Below are 11,926 nucleotides of genomic sequence, written 5' to 3'. Positions count from 1 at the left end.
ATTTTAAACACATAGAAGATTTATTTCAACTCATTCTTTCCCTTCATCATTTTCTTCCACTCCTGAGAAATTGGAGCAGCAGAGTCCCTAATAAATGCCATGGCCTTGAGTCTGTAAAAAGATGGACTTAGTGAGCATAGTAACTGCTCAATAAGTAGTTCCTTATTCCCTTTTTAATAACTGGAGTACTTCTCGGGATATCTTCATTTATTTAACTAGACATTTCTGTGTTAGATTTTTGTCTACATAAATACATGTGCGCCACACACAGTTCCCGTGGAGGATCTCCTGGAACTGGAGTTATGGATGTCTGTAACCACCATGGGGGTACAAGAGCAGCCAGAGCTCCTAACCCCTAAACCATCTCTCCAGGCCCCCAGGATATTTCTAGTAACCTCTTTTAAGATCTCTTCTGCCCCAGCGATGCTTTTTTCTGTCGTGAGAGTATTATCTCTGAGGATGAAGAATCAAGTAGTTTTCACTGAATCGCCATCTTTCAAAGGACTTGGACAGAGACAAATTTGCCTGCTCTTTATTTAAATTTATAAAGAATAGTGGTTTAATCAAATGTCTATTTAATGATGGCCTAAATAAAAAGGGTAGCCTGCATTGTGACTAACAGGGACTGTAGAATGCTTGAGAGGGAAAGGAGAGGATGACAGGGGCTAGCAAATGAATAGGGAACTGAGATACTGAAAGGTTTATTTACCCTAGGTCACAGCTATTGGTGGAAGCAGTTAAGTCCTTGTTGGCTCCAGGTCCTATGCTTAGTCACCCTGCTGGGCTGCAGCATGGTCCCTCAGTCCCTCCGCTGCTTCTGCAGAGTCCACATTTGCTTTCTTCATGAAAAACTCCTTTAAGTTTCTTAACCTGCTTTTCATAAACATTATTATTTAAGTTTTGGATCTTCAGCTCTTGTTAACTCACCAAAGTCAATCTGAACATCCCACTAATCGGCTAGTATAGGGGCATTTTACTAGGTCAGCGTATGAATCCGTTATTCTCAGTTCATGGCATCCACCAACCTATAAATGACCCTGCCTGGCCATGTGTTCACAGATGAAGAACTGAGCTGCTGCAAAGCTGTCTTCATATGTAAAAGAAGCCGTCGAGGTTCGCTGCAGGGAGCGAGCATGGAAATGGTCGGAAGACAGTGGAGATCTGGGGAGGTGTGTGTACCCCTCTGTGATGCAGCAATTATTACGTGTCCTGTCTTTGATGGAGTTGAGGAAGGCACACATGGAACAGTGCCATTCAAAGCCATTCTCCTAGGTGTAAGAGAACTATTTATTACTGTGTGCATTGAAGGAGACGTAACACAAGGAGCCAAGAGCAGAGGCCCCTGGGCACAAGCAGCTTTACCAGACATGTCGTAGTTAAGAACTTGTAAATGCCTTTCTCTAGGAGTGTTTCTGACAGCTGGATACAATCGAACCTTTACAAAGATAATTTGTTATCCAGACTTATTCTCAGTAAACCATCCAGTTTTGCGAGTTTTTGCTATTTTAAAAAGTAAACTTTTTTACTTTTAGTGCTACCCTTATTCCTTTATAAATTTTCAAAAGACATGAAAAACAGCCAGAGTATATGAAGTAATTTATTGATATTGGTTAAGATCTATTATATACAGGTAGAAACCATCAAAATTGTACAAAGAACCATTAAGAATATAGATACCGTTTATAGACAAAACAACTGGAAAATATTTTAAACAGACAATATATAATTATGAAAAAAGGAGAACAAAAATTGTTCTACCAGACAGATTACAGGGTTTTTTAAAGTCTGCTGTGCAGATCTTAAGTTGAAAAAAAAAAATCTGTTCAATGTAGTCATGGAGTTTTAAAAACATTAGGTATAAGGTAAAAATGAAGTCCTTTTCCTCTCATGGCAAAAGAGAGAGGAACCAAGACCATTTTTTTTTACCATGAATCTATACAGGTTGAAAAATAATTTATATATCTAGCACAAAGAAAGGAAATTGAGACAGTGAATGGTTCTGTAAACTATGTATTCATGAAATGCAGACTGTCAGCTTTAGAAATGAGAAGCTCGACAGCCGGAAATAGACTGTTCCCTTTATGGTACCACACTCCACGGGCTTACTACCCGAGCACCAAAGCTGAAGGTCTATGTGCTGTCTTGGCAAGCTATCCTGAAAATGATCAAGAAATTAAAACTAGCCTACTGTCATTGGGGAAATTAGGCACCAAGTCGGAGACCGTCTCCTCAGAAATGCAAGCGCAGTGGGAGAGGAGGGTACTCAGTTAAGCAGCTGACAGATCTCCTTGTGGACACAGCAGAGGAAATCCACGTAAGATGACCCTCCATAGAGTCCTTTGTCTTCCACCAGGAACTGTCGGAAAACCATCTCCCGCTGCTCTCGCTGCTTCACGATGATGAGCTAGGGAAACCCAACAACAGCCGGTTAGATGCACGTTCTGCACATGGTCCAGCAATTGCCTTTGATTCAATCCTACTAAGCATGGTAGGGGTGTGAGGCCTGGATGATGTCAGCATGCCCGATTCTATAGGTTTTTGAAAGGGGCGTGTGCGTGTGTGTGTAAATGTACAGATCAGTGCAGGTTCCCAGAGAGTCCAGAAGAGAGGGTGTAGGATCCCCTGGAGCCAGAGTTCCAGGCGTCATTGAGTCACCCAGTATGGGTGTTGGGAACGAAATTTGGGTCTTCTAGACAAGCAGTATGTGCCCCCTCTCCAGCTCCAGTACTACAGAGTTTCCCCACTTGACAGCTCCAAATCTAGGAGACTCTAGCACGTAGCTTACAGAAGGAGATGGGTACAAGCAGCTTGGACTTGGCAATGAAGTCCAACCTTCTTGGGTTAAAGACATGATTTTATTCCAAAGAGGAAATAATAAAAATGGCTTTGAGTAACTATAATTATAATTCTTCAGATACAGGAAAATGCACTTTACAAATGTTCGGAATGGTATTTCTGTGAGTATATAACATTAGGCACCAAGGAAAGCTACTTCAAAGGCTGTGAGCGACAGCAGTTGTTTGTACACCACGAGGAAGACCATCACTAAGTTGCTGTCTGGTAAGATGACCCATGGTCAAAGCTGTATATTTTTGTGCTTGTGCCTATTAAGTATATAGACATATTCAGGGGTAGAAATTTTCTATCAAAGATCATGAGATATAACTATAGAATATGCATTGAAAAGATTTTTGATGAAATAAACACTTAAAGGCAGAGATCTCCTTTCACCTTCATTGAGTATGGCTTCTTGTGCTGGATATTATTCATTATCATTCTGAGTTGTTGAGAGTGTGGACTTCCCACCTCAGGCAGCGATGTCTGCAGGTAAGAGCACAATTTCAGTATGACTTGAGATACTTAGAACAGCGACAGAAATAGAGAGCACCAGCCTGCTAAAGATATCCCGCTAATGCTTCAGAGACCTACGAGATCACCAGCCTGCTAAAGCCATCCCGCTAATGCTACAGAGACCATTTAGTGGCTCAGTTCGTTTACCTGAAAATGGAGAAAGCTGAACTATAAACTACTGATTTTTATTAGCGTACATTTCCACCAATGAACCAATTATCTCTTTCGGAAATATAGGGCTTCGCTGCAATGCAGTAACAAGACTGTTTCATGCAGAGGGTAGTTCTGGACCATCTCTCAGGAAGGTGATTAAACCCTTTCAAGACTATGGTGGGAGAGAAGAGGATGCCCGTATCCCTTTCCCTTTGGGGGAAATACCACCGCGATCCAACATTAAAGTAGCCAGCAAGTGCTGAATCCCCAGGGAGATGCTACCTCTTACACTTCCATGACATCTGTTTGTTTGCAGAACAGCACAGATGCACTTGGAGTTCTCCACATAAGGGAATATAGGATGCTAATTCTGCCTTCTTAGTGAGAAGATACCAAGAGCCAGTCAACACGAGTTAGCCACCAGGGAGGATGCGCGACGGTAAAGCTTCACATCTTAGGGGGAAGATTATGGCCAATATATTTCACAGGAGTTCTGAGGACAGACCATCCACCACTGATGCTCACACTCCTCCATCCCTTGTGTATTTTATGGCATTATGGTGGATCATTTATTCAAGAAATAATATTAAGTATATAACACATATCTCAGAATGTCAAATGAGTCTAAAAGTAAAGTAACCCTCTTTGGGTTTTAGTTTTTGTTTCATTTTTTTGAAAAACAGTGAGGAGTAGGAAGATAAAAGCACAAGCCCTGGACTCCTGCCCTGAGGTGGAAAGACCCCCTGCTTCATGTGCACTTTGGGCTCGCAAGGAAATTTGCAACAACTGTTAACTCTCACGTTAGTGCCGAGTTTTCCAAAGATAATTATAGATATTTATTCATTTCTTCAACACGATTTCTTCTGTCATGACTAACAAAAGGGGAAGGTTAGGGTTTAGAGTAGGGTTGGGGACACAAGGTGCTTTGTGTGACTTTATTTTGTGCCTCATTAATCTTAGTACAGAGCAAAATACCTCTAAAGGATTCTGAATTTTCTCGAACAAGCAGCTCAGCAGCAAGGATGGAGTTGAAACTAGATGCAAGCTCTACCTCTGGCCATATCACCTGCAAGAACCTGCCCCTGGCCTCGCTAGCTCATCAGGAGCATACTGCTGCAGCATCGACCTCACCCATGTGTGACAGTATAAAACAGAACAGTGGGTTTAAAGTCCATACAGCGAACAGCCACTGGTAGACAGCAGGAGGCTGGAAGTTTTGTCTGTGTGTGTGTGTGTGTCTGTCTGTCTGTCTGCCTGCATATGCCACATTTTTGCAGGTGCCCATGGAGGCCAGAAGAGGATGTCAGATCCCCTTGAGCTGGAGTTACAGGCAGCTATAAGCTACCTGATGTGAGTGCTGGGAACTGAATCTGTGTCCTCTGTAAGAACAGCAAGCATCCTTAACCCCTGAGCCATCTTTCCAGCCCTCTGTATTATCAGTTTCTATTGAAGATGTCTAGTTTAACACTTCAGTAAATTATTTTACAATTTCTAATTTTTATTCATCAGAATATGATTCACATATAGAACTGTATAAACACACGCTGGTTTTCTTCAATGTACCATAAACTTACACATAAATTTTAAGAATTTACATTTGTATTTTATCACAAAAACTGAAAAATACCTACCAAATCTGTGTTGATATGTGCAAACGATGGCACATTAAATATTCCTTGAATCAGCTCTGGTGGGCTACTCACTCCAAGCCATAAGAACATGTTCAGACCATTAACCAGCAGGAATACTCCGTCTTCAGAGAGTCGGGCCTCAGAGCAGCGGACCGCGGCAGGCAGCACCGTGCTCTTTATGTCCGATGTGTGCTGTTGGGTCAAAGTCAGGAGACTTGGGAACTCAGCTCTCACCCTCTCCTCATTTCCTTTCTCTTCCTCCGTCCCTCCCTCACAGCACACAGTGAATTGAAACCTACTTGGTGGAGACAAGAACCTCTGCCTTGTGCAGCTCATGGCCTTTGGAGGAAGACGTAAACTAAATAAAATATACATAATTGTAGACGGTGTTCAAAGCTGTATGAAAAGCATAGGGGTCAGTGGTGGGGGCAGGGTAGCTAGGAAGGCTTCTCTGGCAGAGGTAAATCTTGGGTAAAACTACCTGAGGAGGTGAGGAAGAGTGAGGAGCTGGGCCTGGGGAAACCTAAGGAAGAGCATTCCAGACATAGAGGGAAGCTTATGCACCCTAGACAGGAGCCTGGCTAGGGTGTTTGAGGATTGGCAAAGAGATGTGTGCACCTGGCGTGAAATGAGAGTCTCCTATAGAAAGGGGCAGAGAAGGGCCAGCACTGGGCCAGAGCTGTCCTGGACTCGCCCGACGAGAGGAGAGATGGGTGATGTCTCACTCTGCCCTGACCTCGGAGCTGCAAGCAGACCGAAGGAGAGGCAATGGTGGGGACAAGGAGACTCAGTAGGCGGAGACCGCAGGAGGACAGTGATGATTATGAGTTTGGTGGAAGCAAATAATGAACAAAAAGTGGTCACACTGTGGATACCCCAGGAGAGCTGGCCTGTTGTAGAGAAAACAGTGAGGATGGCCAGGACAGCGTGAAAGCGGGAGCGGGAGGGCCGTGGGAGAAGCCTTCCAGTGCCTGCTACATATCTGGAGACAGGGATGTGAGACCATTAGAGAATAAATGGAGTCTACAGCCCAGACACAAGGACCTCTAAGGGAGGGAATGAAGGCAAGAGAGAAGCTTCTCAGAGGCTCTAGTTTCTAGTCTCTTTGGCCCACCCATTGCTGACAATTCAAGTTTATGTGACAATCATTTGAAATGACTATTTCTTACCCTTGCATCTAACACAATTTGTCACTGAGTGCACCATTGCTAAGCACCTGATGTTTGTTACCGCTAGACTAAGGAGGCATTGCATACAACCCACCAGCCTTCTCCATCTGAGAGAAAGAGTCCAGGCAGAGTGCCGGGCATTCAAGATGTTACCAACACCTCAACAAGATGGAATGCATCGCCATGTGAACCCTTGTGGACAAGGGCAGCTGGGCTATTGCATGGCATAGGTGTCTTCAAGTGTGTGCCCATCTCAAGTCCCTGACTGCACTTGAGAAAAGCCAGTCTGGATAAGTGTGGGGACTCTTAAACAGCCACACGGTAGCTGCAAACAGATCATTCATGCCTGCGCGAGACTCCCCCAGCACGTGTGTATGAGGTGCAGGCCAACTGAAGTTTCCTGTTTACAGACTGCTAAGAGTGCCTATGTATTTGACTATTACCATTTTGAGACTGCCACCGACAGGAAAGCGATCTGAGCAATCCAGACTCCTCACATCCTTCCCCAAGCACACCGAGCCCATGCAACCTCCTCAAAGGGCTTCTGGTATGAGCCCTGACTGCACGTTTTGACTGAATTCCCCTCCTAAGCGGCTCTAGGGGGACACACAATCAGTGCACGCTTACTATTGGCAGGAGCTGTGGATAGAAGTAGAGCTGAGAGTCAGCCACGCCCATGGTCATGACCAGCTGCCGTTGGTATGCCCGTTCATCGGTGGAGAGCTCTGGTCTACTGAGGAGCACGCAGTTTTTTAACAAACAGTTCATGTACACAGGCAGTACTTTCATGGAGTCTGGCAGTATAAGCTGAAAAAGAAAACATTTGTTTCATGAGCCTGTCCCAGTTTTGGCTTTCTTTTTTTTAAATACCTGTGTGCATGCGTGTGCGTGTGTCTGTGTGTGTGTGTGTCTGTGTGTGTCTCTGTGTGTGTGTGTGTGCAGGCCAGAAGACAAGTCCAGGTATCATATCAGGAAGAAAGGTCTTCTTCCAAAGTCTCACCAGTTAGGAATACTGGCTAACTGGTGAGCCCTGGGGACCCTCCTGTCCTACTACATCTGCTTCCCCAGCACTGAGATCACGCCCCTCTACTGTGTCCATGATTTTTACGTGGGCTCTGGAGACTGAAGGTAGGGTCTTACATACTTCTGAGGCAAGCACTTTACTGACAGGAATCTTCTCAGACCTTTAGCTAGCTATCTTTCTCGTGGAAAAGAATATACATTATCAGAATCCACAATGTCAAGAAAATTTCCCACAGGACTCTGAGGGGATTTGGTCCTCATCTTCCACCTCATACCCCTTCATATCAGAAGTGTCTTCACATGATCTTCTCAGTAAGGGGTGTAAAGGACAAACTTGCTAACTGATTTAGGAAAGCGCATCTTTCTAAATGTTCTAGAATGCTCTACTTGACCATTTAATTCAGCTCAACCTCTGATCTCTCTCTCTCTCTCTCTCTCTCTCTCTCTCTCTCTCTCCCCCCCCCCTCTCTCTTTCTCCCCTTTCCCCTCCCCCTCCCCCTCCTCCCCCCTCTGGTTTGGTTTTTGAGATAGGGTTTCACTGTGTAGCCCTAGCTGTCCTGCAACTCTCTCTGTAGACCAGGCTAGCCTTGAACTCAAGGAGATCCACCTGCCTCTGCCTCCTGAGTGCTGGGATTAAAGGTGTGTGCCACCACCACCCAGCTTTCTGATCTCATTTCAAGGCACCAGAGTCAGGAAATGTATACTTTCCCGTAAGGGACACTCTTCCCATTGTAGTTTGTCCCTCCAGTGGGAAGCCCTTCCCCGTGTCAACTTTGAATACTGGATTACTTTCTCAGCCAAGGAAAATGAAGGAACTGGAACATGGTCAAGTCACAGAGCCAGTAGCCTCAGCGCCGTTTCTGCACAATTTATATCACAGTATGAGAAGATCCTCACAAACAGAAGTGCATATAATACCTTTGAAAGTCCTTGAAATGTTGCGGATTGCTTCAAGTTAACCAGGAATAGTAAGGTAGCTTATATCCATCACAAATAATATAATGCCACAAAGGAATAAGCTTGGCATTTATGACAGCTCTAAAGAGGCTGGGTTATGTGAGACCGAGGGAAGAAACCGGAAGGAGCAAGAATGAAAGCTGATGGGGAGAAGTTGTTAGAATGGGGGAGCAGGAGGAAAGATTTATTCCATGTTTGATGTCAAAAAGAAAATATATCACAGGTCATTACTGTAAAATCTCCCTAAAGTTCCCTGGCTCCTCCATAATTAAATTACCTTGAAGAGAAAAGGTACTGGTTAGGGGTGAGCCAAAATTCATGAAGGTCTGGTTCGACCAAGTTTAGAAAATTCTTTGTACTTTCTAATAAACAAAAACACTGGAAATTTTGCAGTTAAAGTCTTTGCCTTGCTTTTTTATTGCTTTAAAAAAGGACTTCAGTGGCATTTTAAGTAACAGATTTACTATTTTATGTGAGTGAATGTTTTGCTCAAATGCATGTCTGTGCAGTACATGAATACTGAGTGCCCTCAGAGGTCAGAAGAGGCTGTAGGATCCCCCTGGAACTGGAGTCACAGAGGTTGTGAGCCACCATGTGGGTTCTGGGGATCAGCTGCTGAGTCATCTCTCCAGCCACGGGTCTGCCATTTGAGGAGCATTTTACTCCCGAATAATATGAGTGGCTGATTCGATTTCAGAAAGATAGCTAGCCCTACTTATACAAACCTGCACATTTACTAGAACATTCCTCTGAGTACTCTCATGGCTGAGCAACTGAGTCAGAGCGGTATCTCCCTAAATTTTGTCCCCCTAAGTGGTTTCTCTTTCCTTTGGTCATTGAGCAGAAGTAGTCCACTCAGGTCTGTTACACAACCAAAATACATCTCTCCATGGTCTAGCTTAGTGTTGGGCTCTGGATTTGGAAAGCGTCCTGAGGACTCAGTACTGAAGGCTTGGTCCTCTGTGCACCTGTGTTCAGAGCTGAAGTGATGGAGGTGATGGGGATGGGAGCATTAGGGTCCTACCATCATGAGGACTCAGTACTGAAGGCTTGGTCCTCTGTGCACCCGTGCTCAGAGGTGGGATGTGGGAGGTGATGGGAGCATTAGGGCCCTAGCTTCACTGGTGGTTGCAAGGTGCAAATGAAAGTTCAAGTAGAGAAAGAAAAAAAATCTCATTTTAAAGAGCAGATATCATCTCTATTAACTCGCCCTGAATAAAATAAAAACCACCATAGCTTGTCCTACAATGTTTACGCCATAAAAAGAGCTGCTCTAGTGTAGACATTCTCCTTTTGCACCAGAAGCCTTACTTTTCCCCTTAAATAGGCAACAGATTGTTTCTTCACTTAGGTCTTTCAAGGCAATCATTTTAATATTAGCGAATAACCTTGAGGAGAAGACACTGGCTGTGCCAGCTCCACATCCTCTGATCCTTCGAAAGCTGAGACACACCTGGGTGGAAAGAGAATCTTCCAGAATCCCAGACAAGTGGTACAGAGTGCTCATAATTGGCTCCATTCAAGCTGGGTTCCACATGCACATGGTGGGCTCACGTGACTCAAACAAGCACACTACTCAAATGTGCCTGCTTCTCCCCTCTCCCACTGCCAACCACTTCTCTCCCTCTCTCCCTTCCTCCCTCCCTCTCCCTCCCTCCCTCCCTTCTGTTTTTTGTTTTGTTTGTTTTTGTTTTAGGAGACAGGGTCTCATAGAGCTCACATAGGCCTCAGTAACCTTCAACACCTGATCCTGATTCCTCCCCTTCAGAGTGCAGGGATTACAGGCCTATGCCACTACACCTGGCTTCTGTAATAGTATTGAAACTTGAGTCTACTAAAGCAAAGATATCCTGAATAACAAAGACAAATGAGCAGCCATATTGACGCAACAGTTCTCGGAACAACTACCAACACAGAAGGCAAAAGAATGTTTGACTAATCGCTTCAAGCAGCACAAAGGGGGACTTTCCTGATAAGGGCAGTGTAACAAATGCTTGTCTTGTTTTCCTTCCTTACTCAGTTGTGAATCTAGATGCAGGATTTGTGGGTGTTCTCTTCCTGCCTACAGCTTCCTCCAAGGTGAGTAGCCACTTCAACAACGAATGGGTTAGAAACATGTCCTACAAGTTGCTCACTGAGTTCTTTTTAATCAGAATCCTATAGTTATATTCTATATAACTATGAATATAGTATATTCAGTATATAGCCATGAAAACAGCCATCTAACTTCACAGACACAGGGGAGAATGTGATCCAGAGGACACAAGAAAAACACATGGTTTAGCCTTTCTAAGTAAGGCTTACCTTAAATTTCAAATTACTTAGATGATGGCCAAAGACAATTGTTTTGAAGTGATTCTATTAATAATGTGTAAGCTGAGGCAGGAGGATTGCCGCACATTCAAGGAGAGCCTGATCTACACAGAGAGTTGCAGGCCAGTCAGGTCTACATAGAGAGACCATGTTTCAATATGTAACTTTTAAATGAAAATAATTCCATCACTTATATTATAAATTATATTTATTTTTTAAAGAGCCGGTGTTACTACTGTCGTCAGCTCATGGCAACATTATTTATATGCCTAAAGTCTGTTTAAGCACGCACATTTCACAGCATAACATCGAGGTCTATATACAAAAGAGAATCCTGCAATGTTATGACATTCCTCTGTTATAAACAATGTAGTCGTGACTGTCACATTTTTTGGTTCAGACACTTTGTTAAGCCCAGGTTTCTCTTTTGATGTTGGCTACAAAGGTACATACTCCCATTGTCATCGTCCCCTCCCACTCCAGGTGTATCCTCAGTTTCCTTGATTGCATGCTCTCCTTCAGAGTATCTGGCTGCAGTAGCTGTGCACACTTGCTGACTGCAGCAGCTGCACACACTCGCTCTGCACACGAGAGTTGCAGCAGCTTCACACACTCTCTGCACATGCTGGCTGCTCAGCCCAGCAGGGAACTCACCTGGCTTGCTGCAGACGGACTGGCACAGTGCTTCCGGTAACACGCCAACATATGGGCAGTCTGATTAACTAGAATTTCCCGGATGACCTTCAGAGGCTGGTTCAAAACTGCTTTAAAAGCTAGGAGCACAAAACCACAAACAGAAAGGACGTGAAAGCTTTAGAAACTGATCTCTTCATAATAACAAAGAACAAGTTACTGTTATCTTGAGACAACCAAACAAGGATGGTGTTCTTGCTAATGGCCCTCTTCTGAGTACATAGGATGATCCAGGCAATGGAGGACAACGGTCTAGTTATACCGAAGGGTTACGTCGACCCAGATTTATCCTGAGACTACTAGAAATAGAGTTCTATACACAGAAAAGACAGGCCAGCCTGTTGTTTGTCCAGGCCCTGACTTCTGCAGGCTGAAATGCTCTCCTCTATACCTTAAGTACGGACTTTCAGAAGGGAAGCCAGAGAAAGCATCCATCCTGCGTCTCTGTGGTCAGGGCACAGATAACCAACATCGGAGCAAATCACTGGTGCTAGAGGGCACGTTCACACACTCCTAAATTTCACCTTAGACTCTTTACTAGCAAGGGAACTCAAGCAGATCTGTGTGGCCTGGCCCTGGAGAGGCTTGTCTCACCTCTACAGCTGGTGGGCGCTGACCATTCTTCAACCCTTGACT

General features: G+C 44.3%; 1 protein-coding gene across 1 annotated transcript in view; it reads right to left on the bottom strand.

Annotated features, from left to right (window-relative positions):
- Positions 1-1,579: 1,579 nt before the first annotated feature.
- Sec24d (SEC24 homolog D, COPII coat complex component) overlaps positions 1,580-11,926 on the bottom strand; it is an 86,711-nt gene continuing 76,364 nt past the window's right edge. Inside the window, exons 19-23 of the mRNA XM_038311056.2 lie at positions 11,252-11,370; positions 6,932-7,111; positions 5,136-5,327; positions 3,232-3,321; positions 1,580-2,404 (exon numbers count right to left, since the gene is read on the bottom strand). Of these exons, the coding sequence (XP_038166984.1) occupies positions 2,264-2,404; positions 3,232-3,321; positions 5,136-5,327; positions 6,932-7,111; positions 11,252-11,370 (722 nt within the window). The 3' untranslated portion in view covers positions 1,580-2,263. The remainder of the gene's footprint in view (positions 2,405-3,231; positions 3,322-5,135; positions 5,328-6,931; positions 7,112-11,251; positions 11,371-11,926) is intronic.

Source organism: Arvicola amphibius, chromosome 14 (genome assembly GCF_903992535.2).
Source record: "Arvicola amphibius chromosome 14, mArvAmp1.2, whole genome shotgun sequence".
In the NCBI taxonomy this organism is placed as follows: domain Eukaryota; kingdom Metazoa; phylum Chordata; class Mammalia; order Rodentia; family Cricetidae; genus Arvicola; species Arvicola amphibius.
Note: the sequence above shows the minus strand (reverse complement) of the source record. Positions and strands in the feature narration are given on the sequence as shown.